The 18,893-nt window shown below is 44.1% G+C and overlaps 1 protein-coding gene across 1 annotated transcript in view; it reads right to left on the bottom strand.

Moving 5' to 3' along the window:
* Positions 1-18,893, bottom strand: part of myo16 (myosin XVI) — a 773,985-nt gene that overhangs the window by 143,415 nt on the left and 611,677 nt on the right. The window contains exon 24 of the mRNA XM_067986709.1: positions 11,793-11,868. Within this exon, the coding sequence (XP_067842810.1) occupies positions 11,793-11,868 (76 nt within the window). The remainder of the gene's footprint in view (positions 1-11,792; positions 11,869-18,893) is intronic.

Raw genomic sequence — 18,893 nt, 5'->3', positions numbered from 1 at the left:
GACTCACTGTTCATAGAAATCATAGAATCATAGAAAATTTACAGAACAGAAAGAGGCCATTCAGTCCATCGTGTCCGTGCCAGCTGAAAATGAGCCACCCAGCCTAATCCCATTTTCCAGTACTTGGTCCGTAGCCATGTAGGTTATGGCATTTCAGGTGCACATCATTAAATGAGTTGAGGGTTTCTGCCTCTATTAACCTTTCAGGCAGTGAGTTCCAGACCCCTACCACCCTCTAGGTGAAAACATTTTTCCTCAGCTCCCCTCTAATCCTTCTACCAATCTATGCCCCCTGGTTATTGACCTCTCTGCTAAGGGAAGTAGGTCCTTCCTATCCACTCTATCTCGGCCCCTCATAATTTTGTACACCTCAATTAAGTCATCCCTCAGCCTCCTCTATTGCAGGCCTATCCAATATTTTCTCGTAGCTATAATTCTCCAGCCCTGGCAACATCCTCATAAATCTCCTCTGTACCCTCTCTAGTGCAATCACATCTTTCCTGTAATGTGGTGACCAGAACTGTATGCAGTACTCAAGCTGTGGCCTAGCTAGTGTTTTATACAATTCCAGCATAACGTGCCTGCTCTTATATTCTATGCCTCGGATAATAGTATTCCATCTTAACCACTTTATCTACCTGTCCTGCTACCTTCAGGATCCCTCACTTCCTCTACATCTCTCAGTATCTTCCCATTTATTGTGTATTCCCTTGCCTTGTTGGCCCATCCCAAATGCATTACCTCACATTTCTCCAGACTGAATTCCATTTGCAACTTTACTGCCCACCTGACCAGTCCATTGATATCTTCCTGCAGTCTACAGCATTCCTCCTCACTATCAACCACATGGCCATATTTTATATCATCTGCAAACTTCTTAATTATGCCCCCTACATTTAAGTCCAAATAATTTATACCAAAAAAATCAAGGGACCTACTACTGAGCCCTGTGGAAACATCCCCCTGGAAACATCCTTCCAGTCACAAAAACACCCGTTGACCATTACCCTTTGCTTCCTGCCACTGAGCCAATTTTGGATCCAACTAGCCACTTTCCCTTGGATCCCATGGACTTTTACTTTTTTGACCAGTCTGCCATGTGGGACCTTGTCAAAAACCTTTCTAAAATCCATGTAGGCTACAGCAAATGCACTACCCTCAAGGACCCTCCTTGTTACCTCCCCAAAAAAGTCAATCAAGTTAGTCAGTCACGACCTTCCCTTAACAAATCCATGCTGACTGATCTTGATTTCTCCATGCCTTTCTAAGTGACAATTTATCCTGTCCCTCAGAATTGATTCCAATAATTTGCCTACCACCAATGTTAGACTGACTGGCCTGTAATTACTCGGTCTATCCCTCGCTCCCTTTTTAAACAACAGTACAACATTAGCAGTCCTCCAATCCTTCGGCACCATGCCTGTATCCAGTGAGGATTGGAAAATGATGCTCAGACACTCCGCTATTCCCTCCATGGCTTCTTTTAACTGCCTGGGATACATTTCATCCGGCCCTGGTGATTTATCTACTTTCAAGGATGCTAAACCCCTTAATACTTCCTCTTTCATTATGTTTATCCCATCCAATATTTCACACTCCTCCTCCTTAACTACAATGTCTGCATCATCCCTCTCATTAAAGTACAAAGTATTCATTAAGAACCAAACCAACATCTTCCACCTCCACACATAGGTTACCTTTTTGGTCTCTAATAGGTCCTACTCTTTCCTTAGTTATCCTCTTGCTCTTAATGTATTTATACCATCCCCACATCTAAAGAGGGTTGGAAGATTATGGCCATGGCTTCTGCAATTTCCACCCTTACTTCCTTCAGTAACCTAGGATGCATCCCATCTGGATCGGGTGACTTTTCTACTTTGAGTACTGCCAATCTTTTAAGTACCTCCTCTTTATCTATTTTTATCCTATCCAATATTGCTACTACCTCCTCCTTTACTGCTACAATGGCAGCATCCTCTTCTCTAGTGAAGACCGGTGCGAAGCATTCATTTAATACCTCAGCCATGTCCTCTGCCTCCACAAGATCATCTTTTTTGTCCCTAATTGGTTCTACCCTTCCTTTGACAATCATTTTACTATTTATATTTTTTTAAAAGACATTTGGATTCTCTTTTATGTAAGCAGCTCATCTATTCTCATACTCTCTCTTTGCCCCTCTTATTTCCTTTTTTAGATCTCCTCTATAGTTTCTGTATTCTGCTTGGTTTGACATACATATGAACATACGAATTAAGAGCAGGATAGGCCATTCGGCCCCTCGAGCCTGCTCTGCCATTTGATAAGATGATGGCTGATCTGATTGCGACCTCAACCCTACTTTCCCGTCTACCTACTATAACCTTTGACTCTCTTGTTAATCAGGAATCTATCTAACTCAGCCTTAAAAATATTCAATGACCCTGCCTCCACCGCTCTCTGGGGAAGGGAGTTCCACAGACTCACGACCCTCTGAGAGAAAAAATTCTCCTCATCTCCGACTTAAATGGGAGACCCCTTATTTTTAAACTGTGGCCCCTAGTTCTAGTCACTCCCACAAGGGGAAACATCCCCATATCATCTACCCCTTCTAGTCCCCTCAGGATCTTGTATGTTTCAATAAGATCATATCTCATTCTACTAAACTCCAATGTATACAGGTCCAACTTGTCCGACCTATCCTCATAAGATAACCCCCTCATCCCAGGAATCAGTCGAGTGACCCTTCTCTGAACTGCCTCCAAAGCAATTTATGTCCTTTCTTAAATAAGGAGACCAAAACTGCACACAGTATTCTAGATGTGGTCTCACCAAGGCCCTGGACAACTGTAGCAAAACATCTCTACTTTTATATTCCATTCCCCTTGCAATAAATGACAACATTCCATTTGCCTTCTGAATCACTCGCTGTACCTGCATACTAACTTTTTACGATTCATATACTAGGACACCCAAATCCCTCTGTACCTCAGAGTTCTGCAATCTCTCTCCATTTAAATAATATACTGCTTTTCTATTCCTTCTGCTAAAGTGGACAAGTTCACATTTTCCCACATTATACTCCATCTGCCAAATTTTTTCCCACTCACTTAACCTATCTATATCTCTTTGCAGACTGTACTGTATTTTGAACCTTACATTTGTTATAAGCTTCCTTTTTCTGTTTCCTTTTAATTGTTATATCTTTAGTCATCCAGGAAGCTCTAGCTTTGGATGCCCTTCCATTCCCTCTTGTGGGAATGTGTCTATTCTGTACCCGAACTATCTCCTCCTTGAAAGCCTCCCATTGTTTAATTACTGTTTTGCCTTCCAATTTTTGATTCCAATCCAACTGGGCAAGGTTCCTTTTTAACTCACTGAAATGTGCCCTCCTCCAGTTAAGTATTTTCACATTTGATTGTTCCTTGTCCTTTTCCATAACTATTTTAAACCTAATGATATTATGATCACTGTTCCCCAAATGCTTCCCAACTGAAACATGTTCCACTTGCCCCACTTCATTCCCCAGAATTAGATCCAGCACTGCTTCCTTCCTTGTTGGGCTGGGAACACACTGTTCAAGAAAGTTCTCTTGTACATATTTCAGGAATTCCTCCCCCTCTTTGCCCTTTACACTATTATTATCCAACTCTATATTGGGATAATTGAAGTCCCCCATTATCACTACTTTATAGTTCTTGCATCATTCTGTAATGTGCCTGCAAATTTGCTCCTTTATCTCCTTCCCACTATTTAGTGGCCTATAGTATACGCCCAGTAGCATAATAGCTCCTCTATTTTTCCTTGGTTCCAACCAGATAGATTCTGACTTTGACCCCCTCAACTACTTCCTCCCTTTCCAGTGCTATAATAGTTTCTTTGATCAATACTGGCATCACCAACCCCTACCCCCCTCAACCTCCTGTCTTTCCTTCCCTATCTTTCCTGCCTACCTTCTAACCAGGAATATTAAATACCCAATCCACCCCTTTTTGAGCCAGGTCTCTGTTATTGCCATTATATCATAGTCACATGTGGTGACTTGAGCCTACGGATTACCAACCTTATTTACCAAGCTGCGTGCATTTACGCACATGCACTCCAAACTCACCTTAGACTGCCTAGCATTTGCCCCCTGTATGATCCCTCCTATTTCTGAACTTTTCTTTACTTTAGTTCAATGAAGAGCATTGAGCATCAATTTTTATGTAAAATGGAAAATATCCATTTTCTGATTTGTCCACATGGAGAGTTCAATGATGCAAATAGTAACGCAATGTTATTACATTACTCATTCAATCGGCCCCTGGAAATGTTCAAGTTTTAATGCAAAAGAATGATATCATTGGGACCCGATCTGCATATTAAAGAATGACCCCACCTTCCTGCAGGCTTTACTCTCGCCTGCTCAAAAGAACAAGTCAACAATGGGACATGGCGGGAAGGCAGTGGACACAGAGGGGTTAAGTGACTGGCATCATTTTAACTTGCCCCAGCCCGGTTTACGCCAGGCAGAAGTAGTAAAAATTGGGGTCATAGGGGCCGATTTTCGGATGGCGGAGCGGGAGTGTTGGGGATGGGGCAGCTCGTAAAATGGTGGAATCCCGGAGCGGGTTCGGAGCCCGGATCCAACCCGCTGACTTCTGGGTTCCCCAATGACGCATTCGGGTGCGCGCGCACCTCCTGAATGCGGGACTCCCACCGGCAATTAAAGCCGGCGGGATGATAATTTACATAGTTGAGAGATTGTTGAGATACTTGAGAGACTTTATTGAGTGGAGATTTTGGCAGGGGTGGAATTTTGAAGGATCCTCAGCGTGTTTCCCGTGCTGTGGGAAACACTCCCTGTTGTAGCAGATGTGTTTCAGCCAGCAGCCAGTGGGAGATGCAAAGGATTATTTAACAGGTGGGGGGAAAACCTCATTTATTGCAGCAGGGCACTCTTGTCACTTCAGACAAAGTTTTGGCTGCAATACCTTTGTGTTTCCATACAAAATTCTTAATTTATACCCAAAACTCTGTGTGCAAACACATTTACCTACTTTGAGGACCCCTTTAAACTCACACCGTCAGGGCGGGGGGGGGCGCCATGGCTGCATTCATCACTTCAACCGAGGACGAGCAACACCACCAGCCTCGCCAGGCATGGCGTCCACCTCTGCCACGTGGAGCTCCACAACACAGTGCTGCGCCACAGGCACCTGCACAACAGCATGGAAGGCAACAACAGAGAGAGCGCCGTCACAGGAGGTATTACCCTCACAACAGGGTCTACAAACCGAGGCTCAGCTTCCTGGACCTCTCTGAGGAGCAGTGCATACGGAGGCTCAGAGTCAGGCACCAGGTAGTCGCGGACATCTGCAGCCTCCTACATGCTGAGCTGCTCCCGGCTGGACCGAGCAGCATCTTCTTACCTGTCGCTGACAAAATCACCAGTGCCCTCAACTTCTTCGCCTCCGGATCGTTCCAGGGTGCCACCGGGGACATCGCCGGGGTCTCTCAATCGTCTGCACACACGTGCATTAGGCAGGTCACCGATGGCTTGTTTCGCAGGGCCTTGCACTACGTCAACTTCCCTATGGATGACCTCAGCCAGACTGAGAGGGCAGTGGGATTCCACGCTGTGGCTGGCTTCCCACGGGTGCAGGGTGTAATCGATTGCACTCATATAGCAGCACGAGCAATTCTACATGAGCGAGGTGTAAGAATTCTGGGAATTCCACCTTTTCCCTGAGTATGGAAAACTTTGGCCATTGACTAAAATCCTAAGATGGAAGGATAGGTGAGAGAATTACTGCTTCAGACATGTCTCTGTTTTAATGCAAAACCTACAGCAGGTGGTCAACGATCAGAAAGGCAGAAGGCCATTGAAAGAGGCAACTGCTCCAGACTTGGTGGGGCCATGTCTTTGTTTTAAAACAAAACCGATCAACACCTAGGACGTTGGATACAAAAGGAGCCTTGTGTGGCAAGTGCTACAAACCGGAATGAACAATGGCCCATCGAGAGAAGCAATTGCAACATGATGAAAGACCATCAAAAGCCATCAAAGATTCTTAAGGACTTTATAAGAACTGTTTAAACAGACATGAAGTGCCTCACTTAAGTGACGAAGACCATTGTAAGAGGAGGGGTATATAAGTGGAAAGTCGAAACCCCTCTCTCTCTTGTGTTCTCTCTCTCTCTTGTTCTGCCTGTCTCTTGTTTTGCAGTCTTGCTTTTGCTCTGGCTTGTTCTGCTCCTCTTGTTCTGCCTGTCTCTTGTTTTGCTCTTCTCGTTTTTTTCACCCGAATTCTCCAGGGAGGAGAGCAGCTTCCAGCGAAACCAATGAACCCTACGTGAGAGAACCGGTCAGCCAGACCTGCAAGTGCAAAGGATTGGTGAGCCTCGACCATACGTGTGTGTGTGTGATAGGTGTCTCCAGGGTCCCCACCACCTCTTAGTTTAGTGGGATAAAGTACTGTAGTGGGGGTGTGTAACTCAATGTACTGTGTAGGACCGTTTGTATTGTTATTTTCTTCGTGTTGACGGTATAATAAAACCAATATTCCAATTCAATTCAAACACCGAGTTTGTGTGTTCTCTGTGCTATTCGACTGTGTGATCCATCACCGTGTGCGTGAGCGTAAGTCCCGTTTTCCTGAACCCCCGATCCGTGAGGTATAAGTGTTCCTTGGCTAGACCGGGGACCAGATATCTGCACTGATCAATAGGGTGAGAACAACCTTAAAACACCCTACACAGGACTGTTCATCAACAAGAAGGGCTATCACTCCATCAACTCTCAGCTCATCTGTAACCACCGTAAGAGATTCCTTCACGTGTCCGCCAGATACCCTGGCAGCTGCCACAATTCCTTTATCCTCCGGGAGTCCAACATCCCGCCCGTCTTCCATGCACCGAACACCCGTAAGGGCTGGCTCCTCGGGGACAAGGGATACCCCCTGCACACGTGGCTCATGACACCTCTGAGTATCCCCACCTCCGAGCAACAGCGTCAATATAACAACAGCCACATCGCTACTATGTCTACAAATGAGCATGCTATAGGGCTGCTCAAGATGCACTTCAGGTGCGTTGATCATTCTGGGGGAGCGCTTCAATATGCACCAGACAGAGTGGGACACATTACAGTCGTCTGTTGTGCCTTGCACAACATGGCACAACAGAGAGGGGTGCCGCTGGAGGAGGCCCCATCCACATCTGTTACCCACATTGAGAAGGAGGAGGAGGAGGAGGACGAGGAGGAGGAAGAGGAGGCAGAGGAGGAGGAGCAAACCATGGGCAGAACAGCGGCTCACCTGGCTGCTTGTGAGGCCAGGGAGTCACTGATATGTGAACGGTTCTCCTAACATCAGACAGTGTGAAGAGTCCAGTCCTCACCACCTGGACAGAGCACACCAGCCACCACCCCCCCGCCCCCTGCACAAAACAGTCCTGCAACTACACATACACCCACTGTAGAGTGACCCAATGGATGGCATCAAGTGTGGGCATTCTCGGTGAACCTCATATTACACAAGCCAGTCAAGAATGGCAGTAGTGGTGACAATAATAATATTTAATGTGCAATTAACAAAAAGCAAATATAAATAAAAAACATGACAAACCGTCAAACACCCTTGTGCATCCCCTTTGTGCTCACAAAACCTTCGCCTTTCGCTTCTGACTACTTCTACGTGGTGCTTCCCCTGTGGCTGCAACAGAGGTAGTGACAGATTGCTCTTGTTCATGCCCTGACCAATTAGATGCTTTGGGCCTATGCCCTCTGGGTTTCGGTGCCCATGAGGGCCCCTCCAAAGACTGCTCCACCTGCACCTGTGCAGGGGCAGACTCGGCCACCTGAAGAGGAGGCAGCATTGCGAATACTAGTTGAGAGGGGGGCAATGGGTGAGATGTGGGGGCACTTTGAGTGGCGTCTCCACTTCTATGTCCCCTTTCGCCATCTTCCCTCCCCTGGGCCAGGCCCACATCACACCTACCACTCTGCTGGATGACAGTTTGGAGGACATGTGTGAAGCCTCGTAAGGCCAGTGCCAGAGTATCTCCCTGCCTGTTTAAGGCAGCAAAATGTTGTTCACCCTGAATCCGAAGGGACATTGTCAGGGCCTCAATGGACTCATTGGTGAGCCGTGCTTGAAGCTCCATGGAGGCTAGCCTTCCCTCCATCGTAGACATTCCCGCACTTACCCACGATACTATATCAAAGATTCCCTCCCGTACCTGTGCCACCATTCCCCACATGCAGGAGTTGGACTCCTCCATCCTCTGCACGATTGTGGAGAGTGCGCATGGCACCCGTTCCAGCAGCTCGCAAATGTGCTGCTGCCCCTCGATCATTCTCTTTTTCATGGATGGCCCCCAGGGTTCAGCATCTGGGTCCAGCTGAGCAGAGCCTGGAGGAGAGTGCTCCCACCAACGCGAACTCTCCACAGCTGCCCCTGCCACCAGTGTCTGCTCGTGCTCACATATGTGTGCTGACTCACCATGTGCGGCCCCAACTAACTGAGGACGGGGTCCCACTGAGGTGTGTGTATCTGCGCTGGTTAATGGCTCACTCAGGTGTGCCCGCTCAGAGGGTGGCAGGTCCTCTGAGGAATTGCCCTCCGCCCTCACGGCGATTGCTGAAGGCCCTGTAAGAGAAGGCAATATTAAGCATGATGACAGATGTTGAAGTGCTGAAGATGGCAAGGCATGTTAACATCAATTGCTATTGTATGTGCTGAATGTTAAAGTTCTGTCACCAGCCTTTTGTCAGGTGCCAGTCTCGATGCCACCGACGGACAGGCACTCGAGGGTGTGGCTCAGTTCCAGCGTCTCCTGCTCCGCATCGGTGAGGACGACTAGATGTTACGGCCCCCCTCCGGTCCTCGCCCTCTCCCGTGCATTCTGGGCTCTCTTCTCCTATAAAGGGGAGAAAGTAGAGAGGCGTGAATGAGTGATGGTGACATGGCCAACCGCTGAATGCATTGGTTTGGTGAGGCTGACTGTGAAAGAGATGCATCAGAGGGTGAGTATGAGTCAGAGCCATGGCATTGTATGAGGGTTGGGTTGAGTGGTAGTGGTGGGGTGAGTAATGGGGAGGTGAGGAAATGGTGAGTAAGTGCAGGTAAGTTGAGGATAAGCTTTGAGTGGGTGTAAGGAGTGATGTGATAGAGTAGTGTTGGCAGTGCAGAATGAGTTGTGGGGTGGGGGCGGTAATGTGGAAGATGGAGTGTTGGAGAATGAGTAAGTTTACTCACTTTGGCTGACCTAGTTAGGTCATTGAAGTGCTTCCTGCACTGGATCCAGTTGCGGGAGACGATGTTGCGGCTGGTGACCTCCTCTGCCACCGCGAGCCAGGCCTTCTTGGTGGCAGAGGCAGGGCACTTCCTCCCGTCTGCCGGTTAGAATATATTCCTCCTCCTCCTCACCCCATCCAGTAGCACCTTGAGTGAGGCATCGCTGAATCTAATTTTCAGTGTTTGCTCCAGGAGTAGAATTGGAGGACTGCCCCTTTAAATAGAGCTCCACCAGCTGACAGCCTGTGATGCGGGTGCGCAGTCCGCCCGCCGTGCAGGTTTCCGACGGGAATCCCGGAAGCCACGTTAAGTGGCTCCAATTTACCCGCGATCGGGTGGCGAACGGACAGATTTTACTGGGTGGGTTACCCACACGACCAGTCACCTCCCCCGCTGCCATCCCGCCTCCCTGTTAATATCAAGGCCATAGTGTCAGCATTGAGCTCTTTCAGGTCAGGTATAGCATGATTAGATGCAGAATGAAGCTCCCTCTAGTGTTGCCTCAGTTCCATTCTGAGAATAACATAATTCATCATACCAGTAAGAGGAACATTAAAATGTACGAGGAGGAGCAGGAAAATAGGATTAGACTCGGTGGCTCATGTGGAGATAAACACTCGTGCAGACCTGATGGTCTGAATGGCGTGTTTCTGTGATTCTAATATGAGAGTGAGAGAGAGAGACAGGCAAACAGACAGAGGCAATTTGATTCAAGGCACAAAGTTATTTTGAAAATTAATATCATATGGTAGATTTGGATGAAGAAGAGCCTTCAGAATATTTCATCTCATGCTTCCACAATGGTGTGTGACAATTATCTCCCCATTACAGCATCCAGCTGATTCATGAAGGAGTCCAGTGTTCCAATCTCAACCACTGTCCCAAACGCTGATCACTCTGAGTAGAGAAATATCTCCTAAATTTTCCCTTCACAATCCTGAACCTGCACCCTGTTGCCCTGGTAAATCTGAAGACACAGTTTTGGGTTCACTTTCTCTAATGCATTCAGTACCGTACATGTTTATCTTATAAACTGTAATTTGCCAAAGCTATTAAAACTTTTATGATGTTTACCAATATGGAAAGAAAGTTCCTCCAATTTGTTCAATGCATGAAAGTGTCCCGAACCATTAATATGTAGACAGCTCTTGTACTTAGAATGGGAACCTACCCAGTTTGCAACCAAACAGTTAGGTTTTAGGCTGATAATTTTCATACCTGAAAACCAGACCAACAATCTTTAAAAAACATTTTAAGGGAGAAATTGAATCCTAGTGCACTATTTTTCGGATGCAGAAGTGGGCCAAACAGCATCAATTTCATGGTGCTGTTTCCCGCACCCTAGGGTGCTTGAAGGACATCCAACCCCAAATTGGGTAGGTCATTTTTTCAGGAGCCCCTGACGGTCACATAAACCAGGCGTTAAGCTCTTTATATATATAAATGAGGGGCCCGGCCCACGTTTTAGAATCCCTCTTCTAAATTGTACGGCGTTGAGCAGAGCAGGTGTCAGGCCTGCTCTGCTGAAGATTTTTCATTCGATGTTGTAGTTAGCAGCCGCTGCCAACAAAACATTAAGTGCTACCCTTGACTCCATTGCATCCTGAGGGCCGCTACTAGCCCATGATCGACCCCCTCCCGTTGTCCTCCACCCCCAGGAGTCACCTGAGGATCACTGCCAGTTAGGCAAGTGGTCCGAAATTGATTCTCTTGAAATGGACGAGTTGCCTTTGGAGGCATGGCAGGCGCCAGGAGTTCACTCAAATTATTGAAATGAGGCCGAGACAAAATTTAGGGTGAGCCTCAGGTCTCCCATTTTGGCCCCGTTGGTTATGCTCCTGATAAAGGGCCATAACCAATTTCAACCCTCTGTACCTGTATGAACATTCCTGCCCGAAGACCTACTGCTATCTGTGTTATTTAACGGGCAGCAGTCCAAGACTAAGCCCCATCACCACCTTCTCCAAATAACTAGAAATCGGGCAATAAATATGGCCTTGCCAGTGTTGCCCACATCTCTAGAAATAATGCATAATAAAATTAGAGCCACTGCTTCTGTTGCCATCTTTTCCCAGGAAAGGGAGAAGTTTAATACTGTTTATTCTTTTTGCTTTTTGAAGCAATTACCAGCAAGGTTTATAGAGTGTAAAAATTAAAAATAACTCATACACCATTGCTTTGTGCTTGATGTTTCTAATATTATTACTTAAATCCCTTAAATTCATGAAAAACTAGAATTTTTTGTTTGGGCTTTGAATATGGCAGCCATTTTGAACTTAATATGGAGAAAACTTGTCCCCAAAACATGCTGGGAACAATGTTTAGGCCAGCTCAATGAAAACATTGCAAAGAACGGCAGAACTGCTACCACACAGTGAAAACAACACTTTTTTTCTAAATGTTACTTCATTTATGGTATTGAAAAGATACACAGACATGAAAAAAAAATCTAGCTTAGTTAATTTATAGAAATAAAGGTGCCATAAATTTAGTGCTTCCAATATGCTTTTGGTTTGTAAAAATATAAACACATACCTTTCATAACAAAAAGGAGGTTTTGGGAAAGTGAATCTTTGTTCTTTTCAATTGCTCCTGTTAAATCATAAGTCACCTGTTGTGAGACAGAACATTGAACACTGTGTCATCGTTTATCCTTAACAGAAATGTACTTGAATTGTTTATGCTTTTAACTTGTTTTGTTTTCACTGTTCAGTTGCTCAACTGAAGATAACTATATAATTCCCTGCAGCAGAAGTAAATACCAATACAGTTGAAAGTGATGAATCACCTGCATCAAGATCAGTAAAATCAAAATAGATTGACTATACTTAGAACTGATAACCTTTCTGCTAAAGTGGCATCTATGCTTCCAAAGTAAATGCTATTTTAATAGACTAATAGTAAAACTAATCATCACTGCCATTAAAGATAATAAGCACCACAACTTTAATGTACACCTGTAGGCAATGTGTATGTGCAGGGACATGCTTAGTTGTAATCAAGGATGTTGAAATGAAAGACTCCAAAGTAAATAATCAAGTTTGTTCAGAGCTCAAAGAGTGCAGCGCTGAACTTTCTTTAATCAAAAGTCAAGTCTCCATGTTCCATTATAAGATTTAGCATTCCCTATTCATGCCTGGCTTCTAAGGTAATTTATAGATGAGAATGAGTTTAAGAGGGGCTGGTGTTGTCAGATAGTGAAGAGATGGATGATTTAAATATGGTAGGTGTTGCAGTGATTGATGAAGTGCATTTAGTTTCTGTTTTTCATTAAAAAATCATCATTATGAATCAGGCATGACTGAGCTGGCAAGAGTTCAGTAGCTCAGATGGATCTAAATTGACCCAAAACAATCAAACCAAATAGCAGAATATTTTTCTGCTGAAGTTCTTGGTGCTTCTTACCGCAAAGGTATAGTTGGTAAAGACAGTGTAAGTGAGCCACACAGACTTGGAAGGTCCCAGTTTTGATCCCCTTCCTGTGCTGAGTTAGCTTATCTTAGCCAGGGCAGCAATACTTGTGCTACAAAAACAGAAAATGCTGGAAAAGCTCAGCAAGTTAGGCAGCATCTATGGAGAAAGAAACAGAGTTAACGTTTCAGGTTGAAGACTTGAAGAAACATTAACTCTTTTTCTTTCTCCACAGGTGCTGCCTCACTTGCTGAGCTTCTCCAGCATTTTCTGTTTTTATTTCAGATTTCCAGAATCCGCAGTATTTTGCTTTTGAATACTTGTGCTACACTGAGCTTCAGCACCTTTGGGCCAGGGAGATGAAAAATCAGTCGAGGTTCCTACTTCTATGACTTTGCAATGATCCTTGCTGGAAAATGTGAGTGCCACAAGATAGATACACAGTAGATGACAAAGACCATTCAACATATCTTAGCTATCTATAATGAAAAACCCTTTAAGAATCCCACCTTCATCATAGCATCTAGATGTTTCTTAAATAAGTCCAGGGTTTTTGCTTCCATTATTCCACCTGGAAGTCTATTTCATATGTTGATCACACTAAACTTGTAGTAAAAGTCAGGTGTGAAGGGAGCCTTGTTCTGCTTTGCTTTGGTGTCAGCTTAAACACCCTTCGTATGATGACGAACCTCCTGACATTTTTAGTAGTTTGAAGCTGTATCCACTTGTCCTACACTCATGGTTTGGTTGAAGCAATTTTCACTACTACCTTTTCCATACCGCTTATTTTTAAGGTCACTTTTCAGTTGACTCCTATTAAGGCTGAAAAGCCCAAACTCCTCTAGTCTCCTCATACCACACTATGAAGCTAGAGTTAAGCCTCTTGGCTGTTCTCTGAACAACCTCCAGGGCTTGAATGTCACCCTTGTCTCTCAGTGAGCAGAACTGGGGACAATCCTTAATATGTTGTCAGACCAAAGTACTATACAGTTTCAACGTGACTTCCTCCAACTTGTTTCCATGCCGTGGTTGGACATGTCCTGTGAGGATAGGATCAGACACAGCTGCGATGCCATCACTGATCGAATTGCCTGACCAAGCTGTCTAAGCTCACATGAGGAATGAACCCTTGAGCAAAGTCCCAGTGGATACCGATGCCTTGGAGCATGAGTTAGCATTTCAATGAAAAAGGGGAGAAAATTCCCAAGATACCTTTCTAAGTAGAGCATATGACTTTGGGATGCATGGCTTAGAATTATGGGAATAACATTGTTCATATGAAGTCAATGTAATAAGGTCCATCATGAAACCTTACAACTGAAAAATTGCCTCTTTGGTTTCTTCAAGATACATAGTTTCAGTCCTCTCTTTCAGATGAGATGTTAAACCCTGTCTGCTTGTGTGGGTGAATGAAAAAGAACCGGTGGTACTATTCGTAAAAGAGCAAGGAGTTTGTCCAGTGGCCTAGCCTCCCTCAACCAACAACATTAAAAAGCAGATTAACTGGTTATTCATCTCACTTTTTCTTTGTGGGACCTTAATCTGCGCAATTGGCTGCTGTGCTTGCCTACATAACAATGGCCGCACTTCAAAATAATCCATTAGTTGTAAAGCACTTTGCGATGCCCAGAGGGTGTGAAAGGCACAATATAAATGCAGGTTCTGGTTTACTTTTTCTTTTTGTATTTATGCTGATCTTCCTTCTATCTACAACAATTGATATGAAGTGCTACAAAAACTAGCTCATTCATTGTTACCCCTCCTGCCGCCCCCCCCCCCCGGCCCCCCACCCCCTCTCGCCCATCTGCTAGGTTCTCCACAATGAAATGTCCGGGGATTTGATGCCACCACTATTGGCTTCAAGGGAGATCATTAGATCATTGCAGAATTTGAACGATGGTCCTGCTTCTCACTGGAGCATAAAGGAATGGGGATATTAACCATCCTCCAACATCACATAAATAACTCAATTTAACAGTAGTTTATTCTCTCGCCCCACTCCCCTTTAATTTGGCATTGAGGTGCTGTGAGTGCTTTAAATATGATGTGGAGATGCCGGTGATGGACTGGGGTTGACAATTGTAAACAATTTTACAACACCAAGTTATAGTCCAGCAATTTTATTTTAAATTCACAAGCTTTCGGAGGCTTCCTCCTTCGTCAGGTGAACGATGTGCAATATGGTCATGCAAGAACATTATGGGGCTTGCATATCAAAAAACCTTTTGAAGTTCGACAGATTCATCACTTAGTCTGCACCAGACGATGCTGATTGTTATGTCTGGAAAATCACTCTAGAGAGAGAAAAGAATTGAAAGCTTCCTTATTGATTAATCCATCTTCTTTGTCTTTGGCTGGAATGAAAGTTTCAGTTTCAGAGGCTACTGCGGCCTGCAGCAGTTTCCCAGATGCATTCCCGTGGCAGAGGTTAGATGACAGTTGAGTAGGCTATTTTTGACACATGTACTGATGAGAAGATGAAAACAAATTGATCTGCACTAAAAGGCCATTATGCAAACGGATATTAAGAGTCAGGAGACTAATCTAGTAGCCTGATTTCCCCATTGTATGATTATAGTTCAAAATGGGTAGTACCAGTGATATCCGTCTGCATCAAACAAATTTATAGTCCTGACTCCAGGCTATATATAACAAACATACTCTTTAGACACCCAATTCTGTGCATTGCTTATTACTTAGATGCTGTTTTCCAGCAATTGACATCAGTTTTTTACGCTCCAACATTTAGTGATATACGAGAAGGGATACATGGTCATTTTTCTTTCTAAATGACACTAGGTTCAGTATGGCCTAAGTGGCTGTTCACAATTCTGATGCTTGGTGAGTCTTTTATAAAGGAGGCTCATTTATATCTTCATGTCATGCGGGTGTCTGCGTGTGTGTGTACGTGTGTGAGTGTGTTTGTGTTTGTATGTGTCTGTATATCTGCGTGCGCGTGTGTGTGTGTGTGTTTGTGTTTGTATGTGTCCGTGTGTCTGCGTGCACACGTGTGTGTGTGATATGCGCCAGGAATTTCCTCGGGGCTTCACCTGCTTGTGGTTTCCAATGAACTTCCGCTGAAGTTACGGTGGCAGAGAGGGTGAAGCCGTGAGGCAAGTCCCGGAGAGAGAGAGAGTGTGAGAATGAGAATGAGTCAGTTGTTGTTAACAAGAAAGTGTAAAAATGAATAATCAGAAGATATATTTAAAAAGAAAGAAGTTGCATTTACATACTGCATTACAAGGTCTACAGAATCATTCTAAAGCACTTCATGTCCAATCAATTACTATTGTAAGTTAGGCAAATACAAACATATATTTGAATGCAGCTGGCATTAAAACCTTACGACATTCAGGTACCTTTTAAAGTATTTTTATTATTTTCTGCATATATATTCATATTTATATACTAAAGGAATTTGGTTATAGCCAAAATAAGTTATGCATGTATGCAAGTTATGTTGAGCATCTACACAGATCCAGATAGGCGCAGGGTGGTAGTGAGGGTAATCAAACCATCTTCATTGTCATGCAAACGAATTTCTGGCCATCATGATTGACATTCTACTCTCACAATTCATGGTGAATGCTAGAAATCTGAGAGAGACATACACACCAAAACAGAATGTTAGTAACAGACAGCAAGAGACTGAGGCATAGATGTGGCTCTCATCAACAGAATGAGAAACAGAAAAGAGGTTAACTAATTCACAGGTTGGTTCAACTTTTTACAGCATGCAACTAACATAAGGAGGCTGTGTATCACAATGTCTTTTCACTTCTAGGACCAGAGATCAAATTTAATCCAAACTAATAGAATGGAAGTCTCCAATGTTTCTTGGCTACAATGGTCCTATGTGAAATGAGCTTGGGTAGTAACATTCCAATTCCTAGAGGGCTTGAGGACATAGTGCAAAAGTTGCCCTTAATAGTCCTAGGCAAAGAAATAGCTTATGTGAGAAATGGAAAATGTGACACTGGTGCATAAGGAGTAGTCTTCTGAGGTTACAACTGTCTATCCTTATGACAAGATATGTATTTTTGTTTAGTTTTGATTTATTGGCTGTCAGTGGAAATCAATAGAATGAAAATCAGGTGGGTTCTACAATGGGCGGGGATCCAATCTGCTAGATTACCATCCAGGCAGTGAAGGTGAAAATTTACCCTGCGATATTTTTATTGCTGTGGCCACTCGAGCAGGTGGTTGGAAGGATGCCCACTGTAAAAATATAACTGTGTAACATGTCTGTTATTTATTGGCTTCTTCATCTTCAATTTGCTTGATGTTTTAAACCTAACAACAGGTTTTATGTGATGCTCTACCACTTTTGAAGACTCGAGTGAGATTTCATGGAGGCGTGAGATAAGTCCAGTAGCTAAAAGCAATTACGAGACTGTTTACCTAGATCTCAAGGCACAGATAAGACAGGTTTGAAGGTTTGGGGAGTTAGAACTTGTCCATGGGAATGGTCTAAGATACGAGACATAACATAATCTACGGATCCAAACACATGACAATTTTCATAACAAGTGCTATTAGTGAAATTGGATCAGGCTGTCAGAGTGCTGGATCCCAAAGAATTTTTCATTTCTATAATAGTTTAGACTCATTTAAACTATTGAAATCCTAGGTTACTTATATGTGAGAGAGAGCGGGAGTGAGAGAGGAGGAGGGGAGAGAGAGAGAGAAAGGAGAGAGATATACACAGCAAGAGTGAATGTGTGAAAAGATGACTTGACTGCTGAATAGATGACTGCCAACACAACATGCTCTCCGTACTATTATGTTCGGGCTGAGAATGGGGGCAGGAGTGAAAATGCAATTTTACGTGTTGTGTAGAGAAGAGAGAATCATACTCGATAAGACTTCAGTTGTAATTGAAAGGATTAGAAACACTGAGTAAGCACATCCAGCTGTTCCACCCTTGTATGTATCAGACTTACCGAGTGACACAGACAGGTGGACCATTATAATGATACATACAAATTAAGACTTTAATCCTTTAAACCTTAACTTCAAAGGCCCCTTAAATTCAACAACGGTCACCTTGATTGTCAAAGTCATGATAAAAGGAATAAAATTTATATAGGTTTTCATAGAATCATAGAATCATTACAGCTTAGAAGGAGGCCATTTGGCCCATTGAGTCTGTGCCAGCTTTTTGAAAAAGCAATCCAGTTAGTCCCATTCCCCTGCTCTTTCCCCGTAGCCCTGCAAATTTTTTCTCTTCAAATATTTACCCAATTACTTTTTGAAAGCCATGATTGAGTCTGCATCCACCACCCTTTCAGGCCGCGCATTCCAGATCATAACTACTCACTGAGTAAAAAAGCTTTTCCTCATGTCGCCTTTGGTTCATTTGCCAATCACCTTAAATCTGCACCCTCTGGTTCTCGACCCTTCCGCCAATGGGAAAAGTTTCTCTTTATTTACTTTATCTAAACCCTTCATAATTTTGAACACTTCTATCAAATCTCCTCTCAACCTTCTCTGCTCTAAGAACAACCCATGCTTCTCGGGTCTATCCACGTAACGGAAGTCCCCCATCCCTGGAACCATTCTAGTAAATCTTTTCTGCACCCTTTCTGAGGCCTTCACATCCTTCCTAAAGTGTGGCGCCCAGAATTGGACACAATGCTCCAGTTATGGCTGAACCAGTGTTTTATAAAGGTTTAACATAACTTCCTTGCTTTTGTACTCTACGCCTCTATTTATAAAGCCCAGGATCCCGTATGCTTTTTTAACCGCTTTCTCAACCGTTTTATTTACTCAAACTACTTTTTTATATTTGTTCTCAGGATCAGGGTGTTGTGGGCAAGGATGCATTTAATGCCCATCTCTGTGAACCTGAGAAGGGGTGGTGAGTCTTCTTCTTGAAACGCTGCAGTCCTTGATATGATGGTGCTCCCACAATGGCGTTAGGTAGGGAATTCCTGGATTCTGACGCAGCAACGATAAAGGCACAGTGGTATATGTCTGTTAGAATGGTGTGCGAATTGGAGGGGAAGTTGGATATGATGGCATTACTGTGACATTGCTGCTCTTTTCCTTCTGGGCAGTAGAGGTCGCAGAGGAGAGAGATGCTGACAAAGTAACCTTGATGAGTTATATAAGAACATAAGAAACAGAAACAGGAGTAGGCCATACGGCCCCTCGAGCCTGCTGTGTCATTCAATAAGATCATTGCTGACCTTTAGCCTCAACTCCACTTTCCCACCCGATCCC

Source organism: Heptranchias perlo, chromosome 6 (genome assembly GCF_035084215.1).
Source record: "Heptranchias perlo isolate sHepPer1 chromosome 6, sHepPer1.hap1, whole genome shotgun sequence".
NCBI lineage: Eukaryota > Metazoa > Chordata > Chondrichthyes > Hexanchiformes > Hexanchidae > Heptranchias > Heptranchias perlo.
Note: the sequence above shows the minus strand (reverse complement) of the source record. Positions and strands in the feature narration are given on the sequence as shown.